General features: G+C 46.3%; 1 protein-coding gene across 14 annotated transcripts in view; it reads right to left on the reverse strand.

The window, feature by feature from the left end:
* Nucleotides 1-24,168, reverse strand: part of ATG7 (autophagy related 7) — a 308,165-nt gene that overhangs the window by 206,683 nt on the left and 77,314 nt on the right. For 2 of the 14 annotated variants that reach the window (XM_074344329.1, XM_074344316.1), the window contains exons 1-6: nt 21,078-21,143; nt 18,320-18,431; nt 16,643-16,695; nt 6,419-6,591; nt 5,886-5,940; nt 404-521 (exon numbers count right to left, since the gene is read on the reverse strand). In XM_074344329.1, coding sequence (XP_074200430.1) covers nt 404-521; nt 5,886-5,940; nt 6,419-6,578 — 333 coding nt within the window. In that variant the 5' untranslated portion in view covers nt 6,579-6,591; nt 16,643-16,695; nt 18,320-18,431; nt 21,078-21,143. Of the gene's footprint in view, nt 1-403; nt 522-5,885; nt 5,941-6,418; nt 6,592-16,642; nt 16,696-18,319; nt 18,432-18,676; nt 18,697-21,077; nt 21,166-24,168 lie in introns of those variants that run through there. The other 12 variants (XM_074344328.1, XM_074344330.1, XM_074344317.1 and 9 more) reach the window with 12 other exon arrangements.

The raw sequence follows: 24,168 nt of genomic DNA on the forward strand, positions 1-24,168 counted from the left end.
TTGTAACTCAGACGGAGTGGTTCAGGTTTAGCCCTGAGGATACTGGAGAGACCAAGTGATCTCTGATAGCACTGCAGGCCTTAGGACAAAGACCAGGACAGAGACCAGAGAACCCAGATAAATTCAGACACAGAGCAGAGCACTCAGACAGGGACCAGGCAGCGGCCAACGCTAACTGGAGACCAGCAGCAGAGCTTCCGCGTGCTGCCCGGCCACCCTGCCGTGAATTCCCGCCTGTCCCCAGGCAAGAGCCTGCCTGTCTTCTCTCTGACCTCCCCACCAACGCAGAAGCCCACAATTACCGCTGAACACCCACTCTGCGCTGACGCTGACACCTGGTCAGAAACATCACGCCTGGGGGACCTCAGAAAATACGACGGGAACATCGCGTTCCCCTGCTAACCTCGTTTGCTGCTTGTTCCAAAAGTAGCTTCTTATCTGCAGCCTTGAAAGCCTCGAGTGTGTTGGTGTTATGCAGTGTTCCAACAGCCGGGCAGCAGCGGGCCGGGGTGGGGGCGCTCCTGGATACGACAGAGACACGGTGAACAGTCACAGCTGGGACTCGGAGAGCCGGGGGGTGACAAACAAACCAGACAACAGGGGAGACGGAGGACGGCGCTCTGCAGGGCAAAGGGAAGGCTGATTCATGCTTCTCTGGGAAAAGATGAGCATCACTGCTTAAGAAGTAAAAGCAGGCCCTGTACCTCCCTATATTCCCCTGCTCTCTCGGCATGCTGCTCTCCCACAGGCCCCCAAACACAAGCTCTTTTCCCGACTCTTTTATCCTTTCCCATCTTTAACCTGAAAGGCAAACATTATTTATTGAGCTTCTGCTGTGCCAAGAACTGTACAAGTTTGAATTCTCCTAAGACTCTGTTCCCTGACTTAAAGGTTAAAGTAACTTGCCGAAGGTCACGTAAGAATAGGCAGAGCCAGGATCCAAAGTCAGAACTAGCTGACTCTAAGGTGTTGCCCAGTCCCCACTCAAGCCGCCCAGGCTTCAGTGCCCTGCTGCAAACCCTCCTCTTCCAGGAAGCCATCCCTGCTTTCTCTGGTAATGGTGGGTGCATAAAATTGAGAATAATCTTTTAGACCGACAGTCATACACCCACCCAGAGGACAGCAAGCTCCCCGAGGGCAGGGGCGTCCCTCCCTCTTCTGACCACCCCACCAGCTCCCCAGCGCAAACAGGCTCTGCACGGAGCTGCTGGTGAGCGCACCCCCGTGGGCATCTGAGCTGCACACTGCGATGTGCTGCACCAGGGCCACCAGTCAATCTGTCAGGCCACATGCATGTCACAGTCTACACTGTCTCCATACGCCTCACGGTCTTCAGAGTAATAAAGGTCAGGAGAGGAGAAGGACAAGATAATTCTGAACACAAACGCAGATGTGGAGAAATCTGGTCTCCTCTCTGAAATGGTTAACTTATGTTTCAGAAGTTACAGATGCTAAATGAAAACAGTACTCATTTCATTAGTGGCCGAACAGTGCGGTCACAACCACTGCAGAGGGAACGCACGTGTGGTAACTGTGTGGTTTAAAAGACCCAGCACATCTCTTCATTTAGAGTCTAAGTAAAATTGGGTTTGGGAGGCTACAAGGAGAGCTATAACCTAGAACAGGTGTGGAGGGGTTCCCTGGGTGAGGGGGGTTCCACCAAAAGCCATCTGTAAGGCTTGAATGCCAAGCCCTGGGAGAGAAGGAACTCTCCGAAGCCAGAGCCTTCCTTTGGGAGATGGTGAGTCAGCCAATCACAGGCTGTCTTTCACCACTCCACTTCAATAAAAGAACATTCTCCATCCAGGTGAGGTGAGGACAGCAAGGACAGTCTTGAGGAGAAAAAGGAAGCACAAAGGGAAAAGAATAAGCCTAAAGGGAAGAAGAAGGAGGCAGAGCAGCTGGTAAACTGGGCCTTCTACCCTCAGACGTGGCTTGAAAGAGCACGGTGAGCCAGAAGAAGGGCGCCATGGCCCAGACTGCATACAAGCACAAGGGGAGGGAGGCGCCCTCCCTCCTGACGCCCAAAAGGCCAGGGCGTGCGAGTGCCCGGCCAAAGCCTTGCTCTGAGAGTGCAGGAAACGAGATCATGCCCTGGAGGGCTATGCTCCTAGGACACCAGTGCCCTTAGTGAGGACAAGGGGAGTCTCATAGGAGAAGCGCTTCCCTTGACCGAAGCCCCACCAGGGGAGGTGGCGGGGAGGGCGGGGGGGGGGGGGCGAATTTAAAAAATGATAATGGTGGGGGTGAGGAGAACCAGCCATTCTAGTAGCTTCCTCCAGGTTCAAGTTCCACTTGTTCCACAAAGAGGTGGCTCAGAGGAGGACTGGAAAGAGCCCTAGGCTTGGAAACAAGAAAATGGAGTCCAAATCCTGGTCCTGGACATTTATGAGGTTAGTTTCCTATGATTCCATTTATATGAAATGTCCAGAAAAACCAAATCCATAGAGACAGAAAGTAGACTCACGGTTGTCTGAGGCGGGGGGAGGGAGGGGAGGAAAGGAGAGTGACTGCTAACAGGTGCGGGGCTCCTCTCTGGGGTGATGAAATGTTCTGGAATTAGACAGTGGTGGTGGCTGTGCAACTTTGTGAATATACTGAAAACCACTGAATCGTACAGTTTAAAAGGGTGAATTTTATGGTATGCAAAGTATATCTCAAAAAAGCAGTTTTAAAAAACCAGAATTAGAAATCTTGCCCATGTCCTAAAGCCAGCAGTGAACTCCCAAAGATGTATCACGAACCTGGTAAAGAACGGATCCTATGGAGGCCTCAAGTCTGGGCCCCCTCGGGGACGTCACCTCTGGACACTCGGCCTTCACCGCTCTCAGCCTCACAGTGGTTGCTGAGAAAAGCACCGGGGCTGCTTCACACCTGTTACTTACCCCTGGCCAAAGGCAGGCATGTGGCCAGAGCCTCCAGAACGGACAGGCAGTGGAGGTGGCCGGTATGAAATGCATCCCCCAGAATAAGGACAAGGCTGCTTTTCACACCGGGAGAAACCTTTGCACGCCCGTGGGGCACTTTGGGGACCTAGGAAGTCACCCTCACTCTGGGGGCATGCTGCACCATCTCCGGCTTTCTGTAATAACCTCCGACTTTCTGTTTATACCACCCTCTAACAGAGTCCACAGGTGTCTTTCCATCAAACACGCCACATCCCATTTTGACAGCCAGGCCCTTAGACTGCTTGTGACTGAAGCCAGCAGCTGTGTGAGCACCCAGCACACGTCAGACCCGGGTGAGGCACTGGCAAGACAGCGGGGACCGAGAGCGCCTGGATACCGCGCACCGGTCTTATTTCCTCAGCTACTTCTTAAGCTCTTTGCGGGCAAGGGTTACGCCTTCTGTTTCTCTTAATAAGTCCAACTTGAGGGTCAAAAGAAAAATATTTCTTACGACTAAATAAATAAATGTTTCTCAAAGGAAAGGAATTTTTTTCTTCCACCAGCTTCAGATTGGTACAGGGATTGTCCACCAAAATCTATTTTTCCCTTCTTAAATAATTCTATGATGCTTTTGTTCCCCATGTGCCCAGTCTTCCCTGCAGCTTCAGTGAGGCCTCGAGCCTCCCTAATGGAGTCGAGCAGAGAGATGTACGCCCCACGTAGTGAGGGCTTGACGAGAGCGGGTGTGTCTCTCCCTAGTTTCACTCGGGCTCTCCTTCGCCTTCTGTTGCTACCAGAAGGTGACAGTTCAGGCTCTAGCAGCACACAAAGGCAAACCCTGCAGGATGAGGGGGCCGTGAGGGGGAAGAAGACTGGACCCCCATCCTGGACTGGGCAAGAAACAAACTTCCTCTGTGCTTGGGCCATTACATTTTGGGGTCTGGTTCAGCAGTCCACCCTACCCTAAGACAGCACCTTCCAGAGCAAGGCAGCCGGTGCCTGACGAAACACTGCCTGACTGATAATTCACCTCACACAAGGTAGAGAACAGGACCCTGTGCTGCTAACTGCTGGCGGAGATCCACCAGGCTTCCGGGGCCTCAGAGCAAAAGGGATTTATCTGGTGCTGTGCGAAGCTGAGGAACACCTGGCACCTCTGAGTGAGGATAGGGCTGTTGGCTCTCCAACTGTATGGCGGCGCCTAGCACATTCTATTGTCAAGATACAGAGGAAGCAATCAGTAAGTATTACTTAAACAGCTATTACCTCTCCACAGTCACCCCAACACTGCACACACTAAAATGCAAACACCTGTCTTCCACCTCCATCCAGAGCTCCTCCCGACTTCCCTGTTTCGTGTCTTTGTATTCCTATCCTAACACCTATACATCCTGCACGTAAGAGGTAACTGTTTGATGAATAAATTCATAGATTTTCCCTACAAACCCATGTAGATGCTCAGCAATAAAAGCAAAGAAAGAACATTAATAATGAAAATAATTTGGATATAAAGAACTCGTTTCTCTGGAGGAGCTCCAAGTGTGTTCATTAAACTTGCTGTCTTAGTCGGCCCAAGCGGCTACAACACGACACCAGAGACAGCTGCTAAGCCAGAGGCATTAGCTTCTCTCGGTTCTGGAAGCTGGAATCCCACGCTCCAGGGGCAGCACGGTCAGGCTCCGGCGCAGGGCCTCTTCGGTTGCGGACTGCCCATTTCTAGCTGTGCCCTCACAGGGCGGAAGGCGCAATCTAGTGCTCGGGTGCCTCTTTTACAAGGGACTCGTCCCATTCCGGAGAGCTCTGCCCTCATGTGCTCAGCGCTGCCCAAGGGCCTGCTTCCTCATACCATAACCCTGCGCACTGGGGTTTCAACAGATGACTTTTTGAAGGACACAAACATTCAGACCACAGCACCAACCATCCTAAGAGACAGAGACTCAGAAAATCAGACTTTTAGAACTGGAAGGAACATTAGAAGCTGGGAGTCAGAGATGAGGAAACTGAAGCTGAGAAAACTAGAACTTATTCCCAGAAACACAATGGCTACAGATACCAGGTCTTCAAACTGCAAATCCAGGGCGACCGTGTCTTATTCTCGCTCAGCTCTTCTTTGTTCCTATTATACTACCGTCTCCTCCTCTCTCACAGCCTGAGAGTCTCCTCCATGTGGATGACCCTCCCTCTGTGACTCCCTGCCCCCTGGACATTTCTACAGGACACTGTCATCTCAAACTCAACAAGTTCTGAACCAAACTTACGTCCTCACCAAACTGTATACCCTCCTGGCTTCTCAGTGTCTGGAGAAGATAACAAAATGCCCCCAGCTACTCAGACTGCAACCTCAGAAACACAGTGTGCATTTCTCTCACCCTCGCTCCCTAAATTTAGCCACATGTGACCTTGGGCAAGTCACTCTACCTTTGGACCCATGGTTTCCTTATCTGTAAAAGAGAGAAAAACCACACCTGGCAGATCTGAAAGGATTATGTATGGAAAACACTCAGCTAATAAATGTCTCTCTTCTCTCCAGCAACCTCCCGTGGCCCCCAATTAGACCAAAAAACCTCTTTGAGGGCATACGTCGTATTTCTTTATACATCCCTACAATGCCCTGCACAGTGACAGAAGCAGCCTAATAAGTGTTCACTGATGCCTGTGGATAAGCAACTCAAGGAGTAAGTCAAGAGGTACCAATAGGGATCACAAATTATTAACTACAATCAAAACCAGGAAGGGTGTTATCTCAACTCAATCAATCTAATGGTAATTGGCACCTAACAGGCCCTGATAAACATCTCCTGAAAAGATAAACCAGAGCCCTAAGTATCTCGCACTGTCTCTATGCCACGGGAGGCACGCGAGAGTCACGAGAAGCTGGCCCTGCTCACAGGGAGCCTCCGTAGCTCCCACCGTGGTCCACGTATGTTGGAGGTTAGGAACGCTCCTTCATAGCCAAAAAGTGTTCTTTATTTCAGATTTTGAGCAAAAAATACTCACATGTCAAAAGCACTGAACTCCAATGTTAAGCGAGCTGGCAGCCCAGCAGAATCACCTGGACAGAAGCATTATCACATGTTCAATTATAAGTCAGTAACCGCGGCATTTAGAGCAAAAACTGTGAATAATTTTACTCTTCCTGTTGAGCCCAAAGCATCCCATCCAATTCCTGGTTATCCAAACTAAACAGGGACTTAGCAAAAGATGACAGCTTTTGTGAATTCAAGTAATTTGCCAAGAATATAGAAAAAAAAAAGATTCATTGGGAAAAATATTTCCAATCCCCTCCCCCAGCAACACTAAGTAATCAGTATTAATTTTTTGGATTAATACGTTAGGTTCTCCCTTTCTTTTGCCAATAGGAGAAAAGAAGTGAAAGCGAACTTGGGTCTAAAGTCAGGAAGTGAAATAGAAACCAGTGAGAAGCATTCATTATAAACATCAAGGACGTCTCTTTGTAAAGGAAAGCTGACCCTATCCTGCGCAGAGCAGGTACCCAAAGATGACGGAAGATGAAATCCACCATCTCCTACCATTGTAGTAATAACCCTTAATGTCCTTGGGAGCTTCATCCAACCGATACTCGTTCAGCTTCTTCTGGGTCAACTCATGCCAGAATCCAACATCCAAGGCACTGCTGAAGGGGGCAAACTGCAATCTGGAGAGTCCGGTGTCCCCCGTAGCTGCCGCCATTATTTACTGCCTGCTAAAAACAAAACACGGCCATATCGCACAAAACGTGGTGAGAAAGGACACGTGTAATCATGCTTAATCATAACGGACAAACAAAAACAGGGAGATGAGCTGCCTGAGGACCCAACTTTGGAAAGTAACCTGTGGAATTTGGCTGTGTTGCCAAGTTTAGCATCCTTATGACACCACTGGCCCTCCTGGCCTTCACTTTCATAAATCTTCCTAAATTCTTGTAAGTCTGACTGATGAACTAGTGTTATTCTTTCTTTGACATAGCCATGGTCTCAGAAGTTTTTGGCATCGTGTGTGGTCCTAGAGAACTTTACAGGCACAAATCCCAAAGTCCCGCCAGTTAGCGACACAGCAATGTAAACTGTTAGGGTTCTGAGCGAGGCGGCACTTGAGCAACCCAGCCGAGGAGGACGGAGGAGTTCCCCATCCTGACCACAGTACCAGAATGTCTTTGAAATCTCACATTTTATCTTTTTATATTATTTAATTTATTTTTATTTTTATTGATGTATAGTTGATTTACAATGTTGTGTTAGTTTCTGGTGTACAACAAAGTGATTCAGATATATAAATACACACTTTTTCATATTCTTTTCCATTACAGTTCATTACAAGGTAGTGAATACAGTTCCCTGTGCTATACAGTAGGACCTGTTGTTTATCTGTTTTATATGTAGTAGTTTGTATCTGCTAATTACAAACTCCTAATTTATCCCTCCTCCATCCCATTTCCTTTGGTAACCACAAGTTTGTTTTCTACATCTGTGATTCTGTTTTGTAAATAAGCTCATTTGTATCATATTTTAGATTCCACATATAAGTGATAGTATATGATATCTGTCTTCATCTGAATTAACTTCACTTGGGATAATAATCTCTAGGCCCATCCATGTTGCTGCAAATGGCATTTTTCATTCTTTTTTATGGCTGAGTAATATTCCACTGTGTGGAATTTTCTGGAATTTGGATTCCATCAAATCTTTATTCAGTCCCATGTACATTTGGGTTGCTTCCACGTCTTGGCTATTGTAAGTAGTGCTGCTATGAAAACTGGGGTGTGTGTATCTTTTTGAATTAGAGTTTTCCCTGGATATATGCCCAGGAGTGGGATTGCTGGATCATATGGCAACTCTATTTTTAGTTTTTAAAGGAACCTTCGTACTGTTTTACATAGTGACTGCAACATCACCTTTTGCCTTTTAATTGAGGAAAATCTGCATTTTACGCTATCATATACATTTTAATACTTCTCTCTTCCCCTCAGATCATCAAATGAATTTGACCATCCTGGCAATCAGGCATGTGTACACTGTGACTCCCTGTATCCCCTGCACACTCTTGGGGGTACACAGGCCCAGGTGGAGAAGCACAAAGCTGGAGGAAAGTGCCAGTTCCAAAAGGGAAAAGTTGATGAAGTCACTTCACTTTCCATCCTGTCCAAATGCTCCAAGATGGATTAGTACTTTTGTGGTAGAATGTATGAGTAGAGTCACATTAGATGGGATAAAATTTTTATAAAAGACAGTTCACATCTATTCAGAGAAGTTTTGCACGAGTCTTATGCCAAGACTATTACACACTTTTCAGTTTTCCAAAACTGTTAGATATTAGAATTACAGACAAGGAGTTTTGGACCGATAGTAACTACATGGTAAAACGCAAAGTTAGCACTACATAAACGTGCTAAAAATCAAGAAAGAGATGAGTGTGGGGCAGAGCAGGGCGACAGCCTCTGTAAAGGACCCAGGTACATCGCCGTCCTTAAGAAAAACTCTCCGCTGCTGAGTGGATCTGCAGCATCACGTGCATGATGGGCAGACAATGCCCGACCACGAGTTCTCAAACTTTCTCCACTCTGACAGCTTATTACAAAATGAAGATGCCGGGGCTCCGCCTGCCGGGGAGTGGGAGGGGGAACAGAAAGGAGGGTGAGGGTGGCCAGAACTAGTGCCCAGGTGATTCTGATTCAAGTTTGACGCTATCTTGAAGCCTCTGGGTCACTGGCCCTCTTACTTTTGGAGTCCCCACCTATAAATCATTTCAAATATGTTTAAATGCACTCTCGTCCCATATTAATTTCTGGCTTCTGTTTGAAAGAATCTTATAATTTTGCACTCTCAGAACGTTCACCTTTTTTCAGGTCACTCCTATTTTCATAGGCCCCAGAAAAGCTTGTGCATTCTGTGCACAGTGGCTTCAGTGCCCAGTGGAGAAACAGATCCTCATACAGGTGGCCTGGGGCTCACACTTTGAGAAATGCAGGCTGAGAACAGCCTAACAGCCTCCTGCCTGGGTTCCTGGGCCTCGAATTGCTCCCTTCTCCTCTCTTCCTACACAACACAGCCAGCTTTTTCTTTCTACCATCGGTTTTTGAAAGTTTCCATGCTCAGCCTCCTCCTTAGTCTATAAGCTTTTCCAAAAGAAAAACTGTCCATTTTCTACATCAATATCCATCTAGATGCCAATGAATCCCAGGACTGTATTTCTAGCGCTAACTTCCAAACATGTGTTTAAGTGTCTTCTAAAGCGAGGACTTGAATTTCTCACAGATGTATCAAGTCTGACAAACCCAAAATTGAACACATCTTCTACTAAAATTTTGCCCATTTTCTTATATGTTCTAGTTTACTTAATAGCACCACCATACATCCAAGGTAGAAACCTCAAAATCATCTTCAATTTTTCTCTCTGTCACACTCAATAAATCACTAAGTGCTAGAGGCTGAACCTGAAACAGCCCTCTGGTATGCGAGGAAGGTAGCAGTTACTGGGTACTGGCCGGACTGGGCAGGCAGCAAGGGCGTGCATCTGAATCTACTCCTCCCCAAAGCCCTAAGAAGTGCCAGTTCTGATTTTACAGAGGAAGAAACTGAGGTTCAGAGAGGTAAGAATCAACACAGCAGCAGACAGTGGGACAAATGGATCTCATCTGAACTCCTCTGTGGGACAGGTCATCACAGCCCTGCACATTTCAGTCATCCACAACTTACTCTTAAAGGTCCGCGGGAACTCGGCATCACTTTGGTGACCTGCTGACGCCACCAAGATGGAATGTTACCAGTGCCAGAGACAAAAGAGAAAATTCTACTCCATATCACACTTCAGCAGCGAGGAAAAAGTGACTCTGGAGGACCACAGAAGATAATGGACAGGCATGCTAAGAAAGCAATTTGCATAAGAGGCACATCCTTCATTTTCTGACATTATTTGGTCTCCAAGAAATTATGAGCAGAAACCAAAAGCCTATTTCACAAGAGGATGTGGTTGGTGTCCAGTTGCTAAACTGTTGCCTGACAGGCTAAGGCAACAGAAAGATCTTAAGCAAAGGCAGCAACAAGTGATTAGGAATTTGCTGGAAATACCTAAGTAAGATTTGCAAATATAAAGGTATCATTCAGGAACCTACACATCCATCTTCCTTAACTAGAAAGGAAGATTTAAACAGTAATGATCAGAAGGGAATTCTGGAGGAAGTGGGAGATGGGCCCGAGATCCAAAGGCATTTATGCGTAACTACCCCTGATCCAAACATGACCTGCGCCCTGAAAAGTAAGGCTTGCCCATGTAACCCTGAAAAGTGCAGGTGAGACCTGAGGCCTCTGCTTAGCTTAGAAAGCTAAAAGGTTTATTTTTTTAATCAAACTTCAATATTAGTATAATATAATAATATAATAATATTAGTAATAATTCAGAATGTGAAACCCAGGAGTTACACAAGAGAGGGTTGTGTTACTTCCAGTGAAAGAGGAGCTTTGATGAGGATTTGACACTGCAATGGAAAAGAATCCCAGCAGCAGAAGAAACCCAGCAGTAACCAAAACATCCAGTTAAGATTCAACTGAAATAGCAGGTGGGTGGTTAGGCAATACGAACCCTCTGGGGCTGCGGCTACCACCACAACTGGTAAATTTCAGGCTTTTATGGAAATAAAACCAAGTCATGCTCAGCAACTTACACAAGCAGGAGCTCAGAGAAATGCCACTGCAAGGGGCTTACCAGAAGTTCCTGTCCAAGTGGACCTAACCTTGGCGCTAGTGCTGTCCTTAAACATCAACCCCCCACAGGAAACGTCTCCCAGGAAGGAAGCTGTAGGGTCGGGAGACGGGGCTGTGGAGAGAATCATTTTCATGCTATGACCTTTTTGCCTTATGAATTTTGTACCGTGTGTGTAAAATAACAATATAGAAATATGTAAGATTAATTAGCACAGTGCCTGGAATAGATTTGGAGCTCAGAAATGCTGACATGAAATAATAGCTTTCTTCCCCACAAAAGGGCCAACAGTTGGATGCTGCGTGCAGACAAGATTTCAACAGAGTTTAAAAATTACTAATAGCCTTTGACTTGTCCAAATAGGAAACAGACTGACCAGAGAGATGATGAATCTTCCATTAGTGGAAGTGTTCAAGTATATACTAGACGACTGTTCACCAAGTAATACTACACTAAGGATGACTGCAGCAGGCAATCAGGTGAGACCAGGGGTTCGCAAGCTTTTCCTGGAAAGAGCCAAATAGTAAAGATTTTAGGCACTGCAGGTCAAAACAGTTTTTGCCATATTTTCTTCCTTTTTACAACTCTTGAAAAATGCAAAAAACATTCTTAGCTCATGAATTGCACACACAAAAAAGGCCTTGGGTAGGGTCTGGCCCACAGACCTTGGACTAGATGATCTTCCAAACCTGGTTTTTTTGATTTTTTGAAGGTGGCAACAATGTATTTTGTGTTTAGGGAGACTGGCATTTTTGGCAGAATCGTTTCAGAGGGCAGGAGAGATGTGCAGGGGCTGCCGAGAGGGAAGCAGACGGCAAGACCAGAGCCCGAGGCCACACAGGCGATCTGCGACATGCAGGGTGTGATGCTGCAAATACGTCTTTATGAACCAATACCCACAGCCCACACAGGACACTCTCACCTATGCGAGCATCACTGAGCCAAGATGAAGCTCATTCGGTATTTACTGAGGCTCATCACATGCAGGAAAGACTACAGTAGCAGCATCCCGTGTTCTAAACAGGCATACCGCCACCCCGATGGTTCCTTCCCACTTGATCCTGGATCCTGGCTACTGCCTCTCACCTTCTCTAGGGCCACCCTGGTGGTCCTGCCACTCTTCACTTCTGACTTGATGCTGAAGAAATATGGAGCCACTTGGTGTTCCTCTGACACACCTGCCATCCTGCCTCCGCAAGCCTGAAAGGCACCCCTGCCCTCGTGATCGCCTGGCACTTTTCAAAACCCGGCACAGGGGCTATCTGCTCTAGAGAGCCTTCCTAGAGCCACCGCTCACACCCTTCACTCCTCTCCTGCGCCTCCCCCATCAGCCACAGTCAATCACGTCCATCTTGGAGCTACCTCTCCACTTCGTGCTGCTCTTCAACTCTGCATACTTCTCTGCCTCCATCAACCTGATTGTAAAGTCCACAGATACTGATCCTGGTCCGTAAGCCTCTAGATACACCCTGGTCTCTCACACGGTAGCTCTCAAATGTCACAAAGATGAACTCTAGGAACCTTTTAGGAGTACCTTCCCCAAGAGAAATAGGAGAAAGAAAAAACCCAGGGCTTTGTGATTCGGAAGACAAACTCCAGGCTTGTTACCAAGGAACGTGGAGACTGGGGTAAAAAAACACCAGGAACACGCAGAGATGTGCCATATAACACAGGAGGGCTCTAAACCTGTCATTTTTTAGGACTAAGATCTTGGAGGACAGAAAATGTGCAAATACAAATCAGTTTAAGTGAACCTTTACTTAACCAAATACAAAAGTAGTTAGTAAGTCTTTCTCCCTGAAAGTTTCCCCGTGGTTATGTAAGTTAAAAGCCTATGCTCACAGTCTCAAAGTAGCTCTTCATCAAAAAAATAAAATAAAATAATTATTAACTACGAGAAAGAAAAAATGACTCTAAAATGGCAAAATCTGGCAGACACCGTCTTAATGAAGGCATCGAAGCTAACACCAGTAGTAAGGGGGCCAACAGACACTGTGTGCTCTCTGACAGAACACAGCGAAAAGAGCACAGCACCTATGGAAAAGACGTAATCCGGGTCTAATCAGGACGAAACATCACATAAACCCAGACTGAAAAACATTCTACAAAATGACTGGGACTGGCTCATGATCTTCAAAAGTGTCAAGGTCTCAGAAGTCAAGAGAAGGAAGACTAAAAAGTGTTCCAGAGGGAAAGAGATTAGAAAGACTTGCCTGTGGGCAATGCACGATCCTCAGTTGATGCTCTGCTCAGGATGTTACTGGGATAAAATCTGAATGCAGTGTCTGGGAGAAGAGTATATGCAAGGTCTTTGTCTTATTCATGCAAGGTTTCTGTAAGTTTTAAAATGTCCCAAAGTAAAATATTAAGACCTGCCTGCACAGACCCAGCCTACTCGATATTCATTTACCAGGCAAAACCAGTCAATGTGCTGGAAGTTAGAACAGTAAAGACAGGGTGGGGTGGGGCTGTTGACTGGGAAGGGGCACGAGGAAGCCTCCAGGGGAGCTGGAAATATCCTGTGTACCTTGAGCTGGGGGGTGGTTACAAGGCATGTAAGGAGGTAATAATCCACAAGCTACAGACTCACGATGAGTGCAGCTTACTATATGAATGAGGTACCTGAACAAAAAAGAACAGAGGACCCTGTATTCAAACCATACCAATCCTGCAGAGAACCTTCCTATATTCGACAGTTAACAGATGACCTATTTAAATCTAGCTTTGTTGAAAAGAAATTCATTGCTCTAAACAAGGAGTGGAAATGAAATATCATTTCCATAAATTTTCTGGCATTTTGTCATTAAAGATGCTGAAGATGAAAGTATTTTGACTTTGCTGCTCATAAAATTAATTGCAGCATAAGTGCTTCCTGGAGTGAGTCAGCCCAACTGCTCTTCCTCTGCAGGGGGCGGACAGGATTGGACGCAGCAAATACCAAGCCAGTGTAGGATTTGGGGGAATGAAGAAGTAAAATTGGTAGAAAACAAGCGACAATCATAGAGATTAGAAAACAAACAAACCTGTCTTTAGGGAAACTAGACCCTTGAGGGGAGAAAAGAAAAACAGACCAGCCTGACTAACATACAAATCTCTCACTGTAATTTTTCACGTGTGTTGCTGGGGTTTTGCTTGTTTGCTTCGGGAGGGCAGGGGAGTTTTTAACAGTTTGGAGAAAGGATGCTAAAAGCTAAGGTGGTTGGGACACTGGTCCTCAGTCAGATAAACCCACGTATGAGTTCCAGGTCCTCCACTCACTGGCTGAGTAGCACTGGGCAGGTAACTTCATCCTCTGTGCCTCGATTTCCTGGTCTGTAAGATGAGGATAACTATACCCAACCCACAAGGTTGGGACGGCTGAATGAGAAAGTGTGTGATGTGCCCATTCGGGTGCCTGGCTTGCAGTCAGCAGTCAATACCTGGCAGGTGCTACTGTCTCTTGTTACCCTGCCTCCCCATCGTCCATCGGGGCCTGAGGAATGTGGCTGCCCTTTCCCGTGCTAAGAAAACTTTCTCCGCCTCGAGCAGGCCTCATTGAAGTCTCATCTCCCTCTTAGGAGTACTGCAGACCCAGAAGAAGTTTAAATAAAACAAAACGGATGGTCTCCTGCTCTAGATCACCCAGGGGAGGTCCAGGGGAGCAAGTGCGAAAGGGTTAGGAGTGTTCAATTTCTCCAAGGCCATGAGGGGCCGCTCACTTAACAGAATTGCTGAAATAACCACAATCTGGCCCTGAAGTACCATCTCGGGGCCAAGACGGAGCACAGAGAGCGGGCTTCTGTTCTCATTTTCCCAGCTGCGGGGCTGTGAGCTCTGGCAGTCATTAAAATAAGCACCAGACCACATGACCAAGTCCCGCTGACAACAAGAATATGTTCTTAGCGGCTGATGGGTACAAAGGAGGTGGAGACCGCGGGAGTGGGCAGAGGGCTGGGAGGCACATGGAGCCGATGTGTGTTTGTAGGCTGGTGATGCTTCTGCAGCTTCATGAGTTTGGGAAATAATTTGCAAGGCTGCGAAAGAGGGAGCTTTATACAGCCTTTCCTTCCAAACAGATGGGAAAGATGAAAGATGCGGCTTTACCAGAAAATGAAAACTCAGGACTCCTACAGGGGAACCAGCTGGGTACAGAGCCTCAGTTTCTTTTAAAAAGTACATTAGAGTCAAGATGCCCCTGAGCCAAACTGATATCTCTGCCAGACACCAAGTCACCCCAAATGGCTTTTTTAGTGACTGTGACATTAGGAGGTAACAGCTGATGAGATGAGCAGTCAGGATAATCCCTCTTAGGGACGAGGTGACTCCTCATCCCGTGGCCGCCTCGGCCCCTACGGAATCCACACTCCTTGCTGCCTCGGGAGGTCAACCAGGGAACCGGCAGCCCCCTCCACAGTGTTCAGACTGTAACCTTCATTCTCACTGGTTACTGCTGGGAGTTGGTTGTCTTTTGTTTTATTTCATTTTCCTTCTGCTACAATAACCTTAACCTTCACCAATAATCTGCTCTCTCATTCTGCCTCAGTTTTTGAGAATGGATGCACTGGGGACCAGCGTCGTGGGGCCTGTGAGAGAGCAAGAGTGAAAGTGAGAAATTCTGGGCAAGAGGAGAGAGAGATCATACCAAGAAGATGGAGAACAGCATGCCCACTCTGGAGTCCTTCTGTTATGTCCACCAACCAACAGGGTCACCTTGGTCCATTCTGTACATGAGGGGCAGCCACCTGGATTCACCCGAATCACTGAAGAGACCTTATGTCAACCAACAACTAAAATCTGCAATGGTTTCCTAAAAGCAGGCTGGGTTATGAAGGCCTGATTCTGAGTAATAGAGTCTTTGTGGTTTTCACTTCTGGTGATCTTTAAGGAATCCCAGAAGATGAGAGAGGTGCTGAAAAACTGGGCCAAGCAAACACTTGATTTCAGATTTTCAAAATATTTGATTTCCAAAGAGGAGAATACAGATGGATTCTGTAGCCCGCTGGAGAGAGAATTTGCTCCTAAGAAAGGTGTCATGTAGTCCTTTCTAGTCCACATGGCACCTCTGTGCAATTAGAAAATTGCACCCCGTCCTCAAGACAGTTTACCTCCTTTTCTGAGTAGACTGCTCCAACACACTGATTAAGTTAGCTCAAGATATCTTTACCCTTGTCTGCTAGAAAACTGTCCTTACAAAAATATACCCACAACGCCTATGATCTGAATGGGACCTTCTCAGACGTGCTCTCTTGAGCAGTGTACAACTTGCACAACTGTATGCAACAGCCCTAAGTAATCACAAAAGGCCACTATGATTTCTCCAAAAACAAGTTGTGACAGTTATTTCGTTCCTGCCTTGATCACAGAAGAACCATAGACAAAGGAGCTAGGTTACGTGGGCCTCAGCAAGGTCTCTGATAATGCTTTTCCAGATATCCTAGATGAAGATGCAGGAATTGGACCCTGACATAATTACAAGGATTTAAGAACTGGTAAAATAACTGTATTCAAAGGATATTGGTTAAGGAATGAACTGATGTTAATAAAAAGGAGCTAACAGGGATGTCTTTGGCTCAGTCTTGGGTCCTATCCAATTTAGTTTTATTTTATTTGTCTACGTGAATGTATATTCATCAATACTTACTAAGTATTTCACGTGTACTGAACCTTGTTACAGCAGGGAAACTGACACATAAACAAATATATTCAGTAAGATATTGTTATAACCACATTTCACCAGTGACTTGAATAACGATACAGGTTTGCTTATGAATTCTACACGAAGGAGGAGGGAACAGGCAATGTGACGGATAACAGAAATTCAGAATAAAAGATTCTGACCACCTGGAATGACAGGCCTATTTAACAAGATTAAAATTTTCATAGAGGTAAATATAGGACCTTAAAACTCAGTCCAAAAAACAAACAAAACAATGGGACAACAATGCAGTCTGATAAACTGGAGCCAGTACAATACAAAAGGGCGGGGAAAAAAAAAGGGCAGAGCTTCATGAGCCAGAGAGAGCCTGAGTTCAAATCCCACCTCTGCTACTTCCAGACACAATGTTGGGCAAGTCATTTACCTTCTCTGAGCCTGTTTCCTCATCTTACAGGGACATCTTACAGGGGACACCACCTGTGGTGCAGAATTATTGAGAGGATTCAATTAGAAAATGCATGTATCTGGCACACAGCAGGCACTCAAAAGGAAAACTAACGCTACCAACGAAACACACGCCAGAAGCACTGAGGTTTCCATTCCATTACTTCTGTGACGCATTGGTCCCTATGCTGTATTTCAGGACTTAATGGCAAAAAGCCACAGTCCCTGGCTTTAAGGAGTTAACAGTTTTGAGGGAAAGACAGACCAAGAATGGCAGTATAGCCAGTTGTAGGTAGAGAAGCACAGTGCAGTGTGGCGTTTGTACAGGGTGTCATGGGAGGGAGGAGGGACACTGAAATTAGACTGAAGAGGCAGGGATGTTTCCCACAGAAACCCCTGAGCCAAGGTTTTTAAGAGAACTGGCAGTGGATTCTCAAGGAACATTATTTTACAGGTTGTGGAGGGACAGTTCTTGTCCATGCAGCGCTAGCCCCCCACACTGCATCCCTCGTACCCTCTCACATGCAGTAACGCCCTGTAGTCATGTCACAAAATAAAACTGCTCCACACACCTCCAAATGTCCTCCTGATGGCTGGGAGAGGGGACTGGTTGGCAGCACGATCTGAAGCCAGCAACACTGGATGAGGAAGGCTACCAGTGGGAGTGGGGACACTCCAGGCAAAAGGAGGAAGCTGTCTGAGTTCCACGTCTCCAATTCTAGTAACACCCCACGGCCTCAGCATCAGCTTAAAATGCCCTTGTCCAACTGCATCACCACCGTTTACTTAATTCCTCTTCTTCCCTCAAATCTCAGCCCAACCATCACTAGAGGGAAGCCTTCCCTGACTCTACTAGAATGAAAGCTCTTTGAGAAAGGGACTGTGTCAGTTTGTCATTTTCCTCCATTTATCATTGTTTTCCAAGCACTTAATCCAGAGTGGTTTTCACAAGCAGAGGAATATGAGCGACGTCAGATGGGCTGAGAATGCAAAAGGTATAAGGCTGGCAAAGAGGTTGGGGGTTCTAGCCACACTGAGGTCTGCTGACTCTGAGGAGAGCAGTTTTGGGGGAGGCGTGATACAGGATTTCAGCGAATGATGACTTCTGGAAGTGGAAGTGGCAACTTGTTGCAAGACGAGGCATGACAGGGTGCAGCAGAGGTTAATGGGAGCGTGTTTGGTTTTTTTCCCAAAATGAGAGTAACGGAGAGGGGCTAGTTAATAGGGAAGAAATAGGACAAATGATGGAACCAGGTCCTGAGGAAAAGGAGACGGAACCTCAGCATAAGCAAAGGAATCAGCCTTAGAACAAACACCATTTTTTCACAGAATTAGAATAAAAGGCAAAGCAATAGGTCAGTTGGAGATAAGTCTGTAACGACAGATGTTGAGGACCCTTAACTGATGTCTGCAACTTAGCGAAGTCAAGAGGCCATTGAGAGTTTCAAATAAAATCTCTGACGTCAGGGATAACTGATCAGGGACCCCTGATCAAATAACTTATTACTTATTTCCACACAGAGGATTCATCCCCCACCCCACCCTCAATATCCTGACTTCTGCCCTCCCCATATCATCCAATCAGTTATAGTCCAGGACATCCCACTTTCCTTGTCTTTCAAACCCACCCACCCATCTCCATCCCCACAGCCCCTACCTTGGTTCAGGCCTCTCTCCTCTGTCACATGGACCACAGCAACAGTGCCCTGACTGGTCTCCCTGCAGGTCCTGCCCTGTCCACTGTAATCAGCACAATGCCGCCTGGGTAACTTAAAACAGATGAGACCATATTACACTCCTGTTTAAAACAGTGGTCCACTCTCCACCCCCAGCTTTCAAAATAAAGCTTCTTAACATGGTAATATTAACTGCTACAGTTTATTGTTTACTATCTACTAGGGATAAACGGGTAACATATCATCGCATTCCATTCTCATGACAATACTTGGAGGTAGGTGTCTGTTTGCTGTTTTTATAGAAGAGGAAACTGAAGCTTAGAGATGAAGTGACTCACCCAGGGTCACAAAACTAGCTCAGGCGCAAAGCCAGTGATGGTCCACAAGTATCTCAGATCCCAGAGTCTGTGTTCCTCACATGCTGTAGCACACAAGATCCACACAACCTGGCTTTCCAGAATCACCTCTTCTACAACTTAGCACTCTAGTTTGGGGGAACTACATGCAAGTCATTCATCGTCACCTTTGTTCAAGCTGCTCCCAATGTCTGCAATATCGTCCCACCTCCACCTTCACCTGATGAATCCTGCTCATCCTTTAGGACTTGGATAAAGCAACAGCTCCTCACAGAAGCCTACTGATGCCTCAGTCTGACTTACAAGCACCCAAGCCCTCCTCTAGCAAGCCTCTACAGTAGCTTCATGCCATAGTGCTGCGGTTTCTCTCCTTGACTGAAAAAAAAAAAAATTAACTCCTTGAGGACAGGGATGTGTATCTCACTCATTTTGGTATTTCCAGCTTGCAGAGCAGTCCCGGGCATGCCACAGAAGCTCCATTCATATTTGTGCTTATTCTCTATTATAGGAAGCTGGCGGTGGTACAGTAAAAGGACCTGTGGTTGAATGACAGCCCTGTCTGTACTCAGCTCCTTAAAGCGTTTCAAAATCATGTCACATGAGGGACAGAGAGGAGTTGGCCAGAAAAAACAGAAGAGGAAAAGAAGACATTCTAGGCAGCGAAAGCAAAGGGATCCAGGTAAGACACAACCTATAAGCAGCTTGACAAGACTAGAGCACAGAGTTAGGAGATGAGGGAACAATAAGGCAAGATGAGACTTCACAAGCCTGGCTTTTAAGGTGTTGGTGCAAATGTCGTGTCCTCAGAAAGTCATCCTTGACCAGCTGGCTTTTAAAATAGCTCCATCTGCTTTCCACCTATTACTCTCCATCCTATTACCCTGTCTTTTTTTGTAGCATCCATCAGGATCTGAAACACCTGCTACCCACTAAAAGTACTGTATTATTGACAGCATCGTATCACTGACAATCACCACCACAGCTGGCACCAGTACCACAACCATCAAATAGGCTCCATGAAACAGGGTTCTTTTCTGTCTTATTTTGTCACTACCCAACCAGTGCTTACAATAAGGCCTGGCACATCAGGCAATCGACTGTTTGTTTTATTCATCTACTCAATAAATATTTATTGAACATATACATGCTAGGCACTCTTCTATATACTGGGAATATAACTGTAAATAAAACAAGACAAAACTCTTGGTCATTGCACATTTTACTCTGGGTAAATAAATGAAATGTGCTTAGCCTGGAGAAGAAAGGTGGGAAGAGGAAGACTGACCAGCACCTTTCAAACACGTGCAGGAAAATTAAGTGGAAGAGAGATTCCAAGAGCCTGAAGGAACGACAATGAGCTCAGATTACCAGGTAACAGTTTTCAGTTCGACATAAGACATTTTAAGAGTCAGAGCTGGAGAAGACCAAACAGGAATAACTAGAAGTAGTGAGCTTTCTGCCACTCAAGAAATTTAACCAGTGGGCAGGGGTGTCATAGAAGAAACCCAAGAATTCAAAGGCAAAGGGAGTCTGGTACCCAGATGTCTGAAACTTGCAACCTCAGATATGTCTGGTGTCTGTTGCAGTTTTAAAAATATACTTTATTAAATTAGTTGCCAATGTTTAAAAAAAATTGTATTAGTCACCAGCGTTCAAACTTAAAGACATTGCAAAAATAAGAAAAATTAAAAAAATTTAAAGACATTGCGTATGTGCACACACACTGGAGTCTTGGTTTCATTTCTCCAACACCATTTTGTTAGTATTGTGTTCATAAAACTCAATTCAGTAAAAATAAAAGTTCGACTCTATTTCGGACACTAGAACTTTCTCACACCTCCATTTACCTTACCTGACTGGCTAAGCATTGAAGTTTGTAACCCCTGGACCAAACCAAGGCATCGAGAACCTCAGTTCAGAAAAGCCTTTGGAAGTGACTTAGTTTAGCCTCCTCGCTTCATAAATGACCTTATACTCATTCCTCTTTGACAGATGAAGGAAGAAGAGAGGTTCAGCAAGGGCAGCGACGCGCCAGCAACACAGCAAAACTGGGCAAAGCCAGGATGCGCGCCCAGGCGTCCTATCTCCCGTGGAGATTCTGAGCACTCGCTGCCAGAGGACAGGAGGGACTGACAAGTTAACTAGCAGGAGCGCCCTAGTCAGGAGACCCCGGGCTGAACTAGCCTGAGGGGACGTGACTGGAGACAAGAAGGCAAGAGCCGGAGTCTGTGACTCCCTACAGGAGGGAGAGCCCCTTCCTGGAGGAGGACCTTCAGACGCGCCGCGACCCTCGCCCTCATCGCCGAGCTCTCCCCTTCTCCCCGGGCGTCCACAACCGACCTCGCAGGACCCCACTCCTCCCTCACCAGCGCGGCTCACTTACCGCGGCCCAACTTCCGGCAACCACGGCGCTGTCTGCAGCGCGCGCCCGGATGACGCAATGGGCCCCGCCCCCGCCTGCCCGGAGGCGGCGGCGGCGCGCGTGCGCACACGGAGCCGCGGACCAGCCGGGTAAAGGAGCCCCTAGCACCCGGCTGAGTGGGAGGGACTTGAGACGTGGGGAAGGCGGGGCATCAAGAGGTGGGCCAGGCATCCTTGTGAGAGCTAATCTAGAGACTTTATCTTATCAGCTGTGGGAATGTATACGCCCGTCAGGCTTTAAAAAAAAAAATCGCTTTTCGTTCTGTCTTTAATTTGAGGATGACAGGAATTATCATTTCCATTTTCCAGGAGAGGCAGCATCAAATGTATCACAGGGACCATTAGGGTGGCAAGTGTGAAGAGATAGGCCTTTTTAATACCTGGAGGCTGATGACAGTTGACAGTGACCAATCTGTTCTTCCTAAACCAGGCACTATTCTCAAAGCTCCCCTCCATCAATGGGATAGTCATTCATTGTAAATTGTTTATTGAGCATATACTATATGCTAGTATTGGCCAAGTGTTGAAGACACAATAGTGAGTATAAACTTAATCTGACATAAAGCCATGACTCTGATGTAGCTCTCTAGACTACTATATATTGAGTATCTACCATGTTTTCATGGTTTCTCGTCTCTAATCGCCACAAAGGCCCTACAAGGTAAACGTTATATAATCCCCATTTTCCTATGACAGAACAGAGGCTAGGAAAAGTTAGTGGCTTGCTGAAAGTTCAAGAGCTTTTGGGCTAGGATTCTAATAGAAGCCTGTTTGCCAAATAGGAAAACAAATCCAGACTTAGTAAGGAGATACTTTATTCAAAAGGAATATTGCAAAGGGTGGGGGAGGAGGAAGAGGAGAGACTATAGCAATGGGGAGACCGCTCCTACCAAAAGATCTGCAAGAGTCTCAAGGGTTATGCAAAGAGTTTTTCCTTCCTGGGAAGAGTGAAGAAAGCCAGGAAGAACTAGGTGTGGAAAAGCGGAAAGAAAGGGTGGCCTGATGGACTGTTGTAAATCAGAGAATGATTTACCTTGAGGCCGCCTATTCTCAGGAGGGGTTGTATGCTGGCTCAGGCTGAGGGTGCGTCAAAAGTAAGGGGACTGGGAAATGAAAGAAGCTCGACATTTGAATAACCAATGTTTTGTTCTGATTGATAAATGGAGGCAAGTTCAGTCGATCATTTATAAGCTGAAGAACAGGAATTCAGAAGGGCTATGTCCAGCCTTGACAGAGGTAAACAAAGGGAGCATCCTCGAGTCTTAGGTACGTCATAGGCGAATGGATGTTTGTTTGCAGTAAACCATGTCCAGAGCACAAAAGAGTCGGGGGATTTCATAACCATCATGGTTTTCAAGAGTGCCTGGCTCAGGTAGAATTTAACATTGTCAGCTCTTTATCAAGCTCCCCTGCTGCCACTGCCCCCGGACTGCAGGCTTGGGTCACAACAAACTCATTCTGATGCTTGAAGCTACACTCCGCCCATTCTGCTCTTTTATGTCTCCATCCCTGCAATTTCCTCTTTCTTCCTCTTCGTCTTCAAAACCCAGTTGAAATGTGGGTGAATCTCAAAGTGTTGATGGAAAAAGAGTACATACTCCGCTTATGGAATGTTCTAGAATCAGCAAAACTAATCTATAGTGATAGAAGTCACATCAGTGGATACTTGGAGCACAAAGGGGAGTGCTGTCTGCAAAGAGGCACGAGAAACTTTCTGAAGTGATTAAAATGTTCTATATCTTGATTGAGATGGAGATGACGTGGTATACACATTTGTCAAAACTCACTGAACTCTACATTTTAAATGGGTGCATATTACTGTATATATTGAATGTAATAAACTTGATTTAAAAACAAAAACCAGTAGGAATGTCACCTCCTAAGTGAAGGCATGCCTGACACCCACCCACCTCTAGGCTTCACTCTGTTAAGCATATATGAGGCTGGATTAAATGAAATTAGTTCCTTAGAAGCTTATTTCCCCTGCTGGACTTCAAGATCCTTGCAATTAATACTTTTTTGGAAGTTTCTGCCCAGCTCATGATTCCTGTTCCTCTGAGAACTGCTGGTCCTCCAGCCGTGTTTGTGCCATGTGTGCCAACTGGCCCCACCTCCCTTGAGAGTTGACTGCAACGAAGGTGAACATAAGACAGTTCTTTACCCTCAGCTTTGGAACCAATGTTCACAGAGAGTAGGAATAGGAATAATCCACGTAGGTCAATGGCAGCGTCCTCGTGAAATTTCCCAGGATTCAGGTTGTTGAGATTGCTGTGGCTGACTTGGCTCAAGCCTTTCCGCGGCCAGGTCATCCAAAGCATTATTGGATTCCACAAAACATCCCAGGAGCCACTCACAAAGTGGGTTTCTGTCACTTGCAACCCTAAAGTAGCTCCACAGGGTTGAAGCCATGTCTGTCTTGTTCTCCATTGTTTCCTAATGGCTGCCCCAAAGACTGGCCCAAGAAGTGCTCAAAAATACTTATTAAATTAACAGACGAGGACTGAAAACAGGTGGTCACTTTGGTCACAAATGTGGCCTCCATCTTAGCAGGGAATTAGGGTGAGGCTCAGAGCAGAAGATCTGCCCCTGCCGCCCAGGATAGGGGACAAAGACCATTGGGGCACCAAGATGATGGTGCGTCGAGAATGTTTCAAGACCAGGAGCCAAAAAAAGGGCATAGAATGTTCAGAGACACAGCAGGGCAACAAAGCCCATGACACTTATTCAAGACCACAGTGATTCAGGTCAGCCCGCCTTCATCGCTTGCCTGGCAGCTCAGTTGAGGATACCACACACTCCCCACAACAGGAACCATGTGCTACACAATGTAGGCTTTGAAAGCCCAAGAAACTGTGGCATGACATGTTGGCAAAATCAGGTCTTAACAGCATTGTTTCTTTACAGCACTTAGGGTGCACTGCAGCGAGGAGAGCCCAGAGTCTTCTCCACCCTGTGTTATGGCTTAAATCTACCTCCTGGAAGACCCATCTTCAAAAGAAAGAGAAGCAATTTTCTGCCAGACAAGTAGCTAAGTGATCAATTTATCAAATGGC

This window comes from Camelus bactrianus, chromosome 17 (genome assembly GCF_048773025.1).
Source record: "Camelus bactrianus isolate YW-2024 breed Bactrian camel chromosome 17, ASM4877302v1, whole genome shotgun sequence".
NCBI lineage: Eukaryota > Metazoa > Chordata > Mammalia > Artiodactyla > Camelidae > Camelus > Camelus bactrianus.